Source organism: Crocodylus porosus, unplaced genomic scaffold, assembly GCF_001723895.1.
Source record: "Crocodylus porosus isolate Cpor-Errol unplaced genomic scaffold, CroPor_comp1, whole genome shotgun sequence".
NCBI classification, from domain to species: Eukaryota; Metazoa; Chordata; order Crocodylia; family Crocodylidae; genus Crocodylus; species Crocodylus porosus.
Genome location: NW_017728948.1, coordinates 70597523 through 70604857, shown reverse-complemented (window position 1 = coordinate 70604857; position 7335 = coordinate 70597523). Strand labels below are relative to the sequence as shown.

General features: G+C 52.1%; 1 protein-coding gene across 4 annotated transcripts in view; it reads right to left on the bottom strand.

Moving 5' to 3' along the window:
• HPGDS (hematopoietic prostaglandin D synthase) overlaps positions 1 to 7335 on the bottom strand; it is a 61359-nt gene that overhangs the window by 26385 nt on the left and 27639 nt on the right. Inside the window, exon 2 of one of the 4 annotated variants that reach the window (XM_019553426.1) lies at positions 6438 to 6480. The exons of the other annotated variants lie outside the window; for them this stretch is intronic. Within the exon in view, the coding sequence (XP_019408971.1) occupies positions 6438 to 6480 (43 nt within the window). The remainder of the gene's footprint in view (positions 1 to 6437; positions 6481 to 7335) is intronic. 4 annotated transcript variants of the gene reach the window in all.

Genomic DNA, 7335 nt, shown 5'->3' with positions numbered 1-7335 from the left:
GGCTGACTTGAAGGTATCCAGCTTCTCAAGAGATTCCTTCATGAGGTCAGCATTAATGGAGGACAGGGGATCTCCCTCACCCAGACCTCCCTGTCCCATAGTGGGCATGGGCGTCCCATGGGACTGATGAAAGACCAATGCAAAGTACCTATTTAATATGTTGGCTTTTTCCTGGGCATCAGTTGTTAGTTGCCCCATCTGGTTCAGCAGGGCTCCAATGTTACCCTTGCTTTTCCTCCAGCTCCCCACATATCTGAAAAAGGATTTTTTATTGTCCTTGATGCTTGAAGCTAGTTGGAGTTCAGTTACAGCCTTGGCTTTCCTGGTTTGCTCCCTGCAGGACCAGACCAGTACAGAATAATCCTCCTTAGAGGTGAATCCCATCCTCCATCCTTTGTAGGCCTTTCTTTTTAGCCTCAGGAGGTCTGCTACATCCCTGGAGACCCAGGGGGGCTGCTGTGTCCTCTTTCTGCCTTTCCTCCAAGATGGAATAGACTTAGCTTGTGCATTGAGGATCACTCCCTTGAGGAGCAGCCACTCATCTTGAACTCCCCTCTCCCTGGGGTCATGCTCCCTTAGGGCCTGACTGACAAGCCTCCTGAGCTTGTCAAAGTCGGCTTTCCTGAAGTCAAGGACTTCTGTGTTGCTGACTGACTTGCCAGCTTTATGGCGGATGGTGAAGGGGGTCAGCTCATGGTTGTTGTCACCCAGCTTTCCATTGATCACTAGGTCACCGATTAGGTCATCCCCAGTAGCCAGTACCAGGTCAAGCATCACTTTGCCTTTTGTTGGCCCATAGACTTCTTGAGTCAGGTAGAGGTCATCCATGCATGAGAGGAAGCTTTGCAACTGCTTGGATTTTGCTGAGTGATCCTCCCATGAGATATCCAGGTAACTGAAATCATCAATGACAACCATGGTCCTGGAGCATGCGGCCTCAGCCAGTTCCCGGGCATAATCCTGCTCAGGTCAAGCTCAGGACTTTGGGTGGTAGGTCTGTAGTAGACTCCCACCATCCCCTGTGCCGTGTTCCCCACAGGTTTTAACCCAGAGGGTCTCCCGTCATCCACCCTGGTTGCCAATATCAGCTTGCAGGCATGTGTAGCTTTCCTTATCGTAGAGAGCTACAGATTAATTGGTAACAAGTAACACAGTAGCTTAGCAGCCACGCTTGCAGTAGTCCCATTTCCCACCCCCCCCACCCACACCCCTGTGCTCCAAGACAGACACAGTTGTACAAGCACCCATGTCATGAGTTTTGCCTATCAGCATCTAGAGGTGCAGGGCCCCAGAACCCCTGCACCTATCTCCTTGACAGCTGGCAGGCTTTGTGGCCTTAGCAGGGGCTAGCAGGCCTGCAGCTGTCACCCTGCTGTGCCTTAACACACAGTGTCACCCATGGCACGAGTTTTGCTTGTCTGCAGCTTAAGGTGCAGTTCCCCCCAAAGCACTGATCTTCCTGAAACTTGGCAGGCTTTGTGGCCTCAGCAGGGGCTACCACCCCTGCAGTTTTCACCCCCTGTGGTGTAACACATATACGTGACTTGAGTTTTGCTTTCAAGAACTTGGGGTACAGTTCCCCCCACACCTGTGCACCAATCTTCTTGAAACTTGAGAGACTCAAGATGATGATAAAGGGCTTGGAAAGCAAGTCGTACAGGGAGAGGGTGAAGTAGCTAGGCATGTTCAGCTGGTGGAAAAGGTAATGACACAGTGGACTAGACTGCCTAGGGAAACTGTGGACTCCCTGTCACTGGAGATGTTTTAGAAAAGGTTGGACAGTAGGTCTGTGCAAAGCTTCAGGTGCTAATTCAATGTGGAGCAGATTCAGCCCAATTTGGCAGCCAAATCTCTGAATCCAAATCAAATCAGGAGACCAATAAAAATGTCCAAATCAATTCAAAGCCTCCAAGTCGATTCAGCAATTTGGGCAGTCCCCACTTGCCACTGCAGGGAACTGAACCTGGGCTCCATGCCAGTAAGTAGGGAGCAGGGAGGGGTGCAAAAGGGGACCATGGGGGGGCCCTCACCATGCCCCATCCCCTACCTGCTCCCCCAGCCACCCTGAGTGCCCCCAAACCCCCGCTTGCTCTCCCAGCCCCATCAATGGCTGTCCCACCCAGCCCCAGTATCCTGGCTCTTTAAAAAAAAAAAAAAAAAGCATTCCACTCACCAGCTGCTGCCAGGTGAGGGGGCAATCCCTCCTGCCCTCTACTGTCTCATGCTGTGTGGGGGGCTCTGCCATGAGCCCCCATCCCCTGCCCATTCTCCCAGCCCTGTCAATGGCAGCTCTGCCCAGCCCCAGAATCCCAACACTGGATTTTTTCAAAATAAAGGCATTGCATTCTGGATAGATTTCCTGTGGTAGAAATATTCTGCTGCCATTCTTGATGCATTCTGGGATTTATTGTGAGAGGCACTGAAATTAGAAGAATTTGAGGTCAAACTAACAAAATTACATGATTACTCTCCTGTCATCCAGTAATCCACCTTGCTTTTTGCAGAGAGTGCTATATTCAAACTGCAATTAGGTAGCAGTGGGGATGGAAAAGGAAAGAAAAAAAAATACTGCAGATCTTCACAATCCTGCTATTAATAGGAACAGACCTGTGTACTTGCAATCAATATCATGTAGCTAATGATTCTGGACAATCTGGGAAGATAGCGTGAATGGTACCATGGTAATATTAATAGAGGAGGATGAAACAGAGTAGTTGTTTGTGTATGACCTTTTTTCTGGAGAGTCTTCCTGAAGCACTGTTTCTGGGATCAGACAACTACCACTGTCTGTTGTAATTAGCAGCAGGGATAGATCTGTAGAGATAGTGGTGCAGTTGCACCCCCCTTCAACAGTGTAGTACATACAGGGCTTTTCAGTGCAGCTGCTGAAGCTGCTGCATTCTCTGTTCTGGAACGCAGGGGGTGAATACTAACTCTGTTCCCTCTACCCTCCCCCTTCCTCCTTATCTGACACCAAATGACTTGGACCACTCTATCATTTGCACCTCCCTTTTTAAAATCTTAGATCCATTCCTGCAGCACCAGAATACTGGTAGCTGTCCTCTGAGTAGAGAGGCACCTAGCCATCACTCTCTGGATGTCACTCGTTAACTACACTGATGTTGAGAGATCAATTGTCAGGGCAATCAATGTCCGATGTGAGCAAAAAGCTGCTGATGTCCTAGCTCACAAAGCTTGGCAATGCAAGGTCAGGTGGTGACCATTCTGGCAACTGTTTGGTTTAACTCCTCTTATCAGGTGGAGCAACTGGGACCATTCCCCAGACATCTTGTATGTATTTCTCTAGAATTTTCATAATGCTGCCATAGATCTTCTGTTTGTTTTAATTCTGGGTCCTTGAGAGTCTGGCTGTGCCCTTTTTTCTTTCTTTGGTATATTTACTGATATTTACTTCTATGACTTGGCATTCTGATGATGGCAATTAGGATGGGACTGAATGTGTTCCTCTTCCAAGACACTAAGGAAATCCAGGATCTCTGGACAGATGTATAGGGAAGCAAATGGTATGATTGCTATGTGACTTTTTAATATTATCCCTGCTTTGTGGGGCAGGAGATTTTCTGCTTTTTTTAAAGGTTATCATCATCATCTCTAATAATGATAATAAGTTATTATTGTTAATAATGCTACTTATTAGCTTTATACAAAAATAATATATAATTTGTTACTCATCTTCATTAATGAAGCAAAATTCCAGTCTATGAAATTGATGTGGATGACAGAACAAGGAGCAGTGGTCTCAAATTGCAGCAAGGGAGGTGTAGGTTAGCTATTAGGAAGAATTTTGCCACTAGGAGGGTAGTAAAACACCAGAACAGGTTACCCAGAGAGGTGGTGGAAGCTCCATCTTTGGAGGTTTTCAAAACCCAGTTAGGCAAAGATTTGGCTGGGATGATCTAGCTGGGGATGGTCCTGCTTTGAGCAGGGGGTTGAACTAGATAAGGGATCAGCAACCCTCGGCACGCATGCCAAGCATGGCACGCAAGGCCATTTTCCTCGGCGCTCATTGGGGCTGGGGAGGCAGCAGCTGTTTGCAGCCTCTAAGCAGCAGCTGGCCCCAGCTCTGGGTAGCTGCTGCCAGCCGGGAGCCCGGGCTGCTCCCAGCAGGCAGCTGAGACACTGCAAACCCTGCTGGGAGCAGCCCAGGCTCCAGCAGCTACCCAGAGCTGGGGCTGGCTGCAGCCAGGAGGGTACAAACAGCTGCTGCCTCCCCGGCCCCAATGGGAACAGTGCTGCGTGCCCGGAGTCAGGGCCGGGGCGGGAAGGCAGAAGCTGTTTGTAGCTTCCCAGCTGCAGCTGGCCTGGCTCTGGGTAGCTGCTGATAGCCATGGAGCCTGGGCTGTTCCCATGGAAGCTCTGCTGCAAGCAGCCAAGGCTCCATGGCTATCAGCAGCTACCCAGAACCTGGGCCACCTGCAAACATCTGCTGTCTCTCCACCTCAGCCCTGGCCCTGGCCCCAGCTGCTTCCCAGCCCCAGACCTGGCCCCACATTCCAGGGAGGCAGCACATACCAGCAATGCTCCCCGCTGTGTTGCCCTCGCTGCTTCTGCAAAGCAGCATTGGAACCCAGTGCAGCAGGGCACAGTGGGTGGGGTGCAGAAAGCTGCCTGCTCCCAGCTTCCTGCTGCCCTGCCCCACTTCCCTTGCAGGTGGGGGCAGCAGCAAGGGGCACATCCCTGCACTGCTGCCCATGCTGCTCCAGTGCACATAGGGGAAGTGTGGCAGCACAGCAGGAAGTTGGGAGCGGGCAGCTTTCTGTATCCCCCCGCTGTGCCCCGCTGCACTGAGTTCCAACGCTACTCCTGCAAGGGAAGTGGGGCAGGGCAGTGGGGAGCTGGGAGCAGGCAGCTTTCTGCACCCCCCCACTGTGCCCTGCCACACTGGGTTCCAACGCTGCTTTGCAGAAGCGGCCGATATGTGTTATCTCCCTGGAGCCTGGGGCTGGGGCTGGAGCTGGAGCTGGGGCTGGGAGGCAGTTGGGGCCAGGGTGGAGAAGCAGCAGATTTTTGCAGCTGGCCCAGGTTCTGGGTAGCTGCTGACAGCCACAGAGCCCAGGGTGGGGGGCACAGGGCAGCAGGGCTGGGGGCAGGGTCTTTGGATGGGGGCAAGGGGCAGCAGGGCTTTGGGGTCATGGGCTTTGGGTGGTGGCTTTTTTTTTTTCTGGAATGCTGGCACTCTGGCACCTTCTACGTTAGGCATTGTGGAGTTTTTTGGCACTCTGGTCAAAAAACATTGCCTACCCGTTGACTAGATGATCTCCTGAGGTCCCTCCCAACCCTAACTTTCTGTGATTCTAGGATTCTACTTCAGGCCAAGGCTTAATCAGGAATTGGGGATTGCTCCACCTAAGTTCCCTGAAGGATCAATCTCTTCCAGGAGGCAGCATCCAGTGTAGCAGAAAGGGGCAGGGAAGTTCCTTGCTGCTGCAAGTCCCACACCACCCTGTCGAGGTGCCCCCTACCCACCTGCCAGCAATAATAGTGGCAGCACAAAGTTGTGCCCCTTGCTGATGCTAGACAGGCAGTGGGTTTCTCACCATGAACAACACGTGGCCCCAGAGGCTGGAGGGGCATGGTGACCGCCTGCAGGTGGGGGCGGCAGTGGTGGCAGTGGCAGGGGGCATCAACGCCAGCATCAATGGTGCTTCTGTCAGGGGATGCATGTCCACCCACATTACACCCCTATGCATCACCAATGCTCCTCACCATGGCAGCGTGGAGCTCCCAGTGGTGACACTGAGCTTTCCTGCCTGCCCTGTTCTGCGCTGTTGTGTTGGGTCTTGCCCACTGGGGTTGTGGAGGCCATGGGGGGAGGGCACCAGGGTGGGGATCCTGAGCCTGCAGTGAGAAGCCCATACCTGCAACCCCCCACGGGCTCTATTCCAGCCATGTCACTCATGGGGGAGGGAGAGCTGGGCTGCACATTCTGGTCCACCATAGCAGCAACTCCCTGTCTGGCTGGGGCTCAGGTGCTGCTGCATGAGTCATAGCCCTGGCAGCTGGGGACCCACTCTTGCAGGGCTGGAGGAGGTGGGGGGCTGTGGGTGGGGAGTGAGAGGCACCAGCAGAGCTGGGGAGCTGTGGCTTAGGAGTGAGGGGCCTGGACCTGTGTCCTGGTGAGCAAGGGGGGAAGGGGGAGATCCGATTTTCCATGATAAAAAAACCCCAGAATCGAATACCAAAATTTATAGGTACTTACAATGTATTTTATTATAGCTATTGGGGCACTGGTAGGCTTCCAAATTGTTTTAAAATTATAAATATATCAATAAAACATTGTGTTTAATTGATACCTGTATATATAGTGCCATTTCATTTTAATCACAGATTTGGGGGGGGTTAATCAGAGAATGTGCGATTTTTGTCAGAGAATTTGTGATTTTTTTTTTTAACCAGAAAACCAGGATCCCACTTACCAGTGAACTTTAATCCAGATAAAACTGAGCTCAGACTGGGAATCTGAAGGTAAGAAACCAGACGAAATTGTGGAAAAGTTAGTAATTTACATGAGGAAGTTGGTACCTCTTTCGTCATTGTGTTTTTTTACCTATGGCAGGATGTGGCTCCCAGCTTTTCAGAGGTTGGATAATAGGCCTGTGCAAAGCAGCTAATATTTGCTTTGGATTGGATTTGGATTCAGATTCAGGCAATTCTGGGGACAGTGATTTGATTCGGTGATTCGAATCACTGTCCTGATTCGATTTGGCTGAATCAGCCAGGCCCATACCCACTTCTCTCCCAGCCCAGCAATGGCTGCCCCAGCTCCCAGCTCTTTGGGGGGAAAAAGCCCCGACTCAGTGGGTGCTGCTGGGTGGGGGGCAATCCCTGCTGTGCCCCACAGCCCCAAGCTGCATGGGGGCTCTGTATGAGCCCTCCAACCCCCCTCACTCCCCCAGTCTCCCAATGGGTGCCCCCTCCTGGGCCAGTTCTGGCTCTTTAAGGAAAAAAACTCCAAAAAACCCCCCAGACTCACCACTCCTGCTATTAGGGGTCAATTCCCACTGCCCCCCATTGCCCCCCAACACAGGGGGTCTCTGCATGAGCCCCCAAGTCCAGAGGCTGCAGCAGAAGCGGTGAGTCCCAGAGCTTTTCTCATTTTTTTTTCCCCTAAAGAGCTGGAGCTGGCCAGGGTGGGGCACCCATGGGGGGATGGGGGAAAGGAGGGGGTGGCAGGGGGCTCATGGCAGAGCCCACATGCAGCGTGGGGCAGTGGGGGGGGGCAACGGAGATTGCCCCCCTGCCCAGCAGCACTCAGTGAGCTGTGGCTTTTTAAAAAATTATCAGGAGTTGGGGTGGGTGAAGGCAGCTATGGGA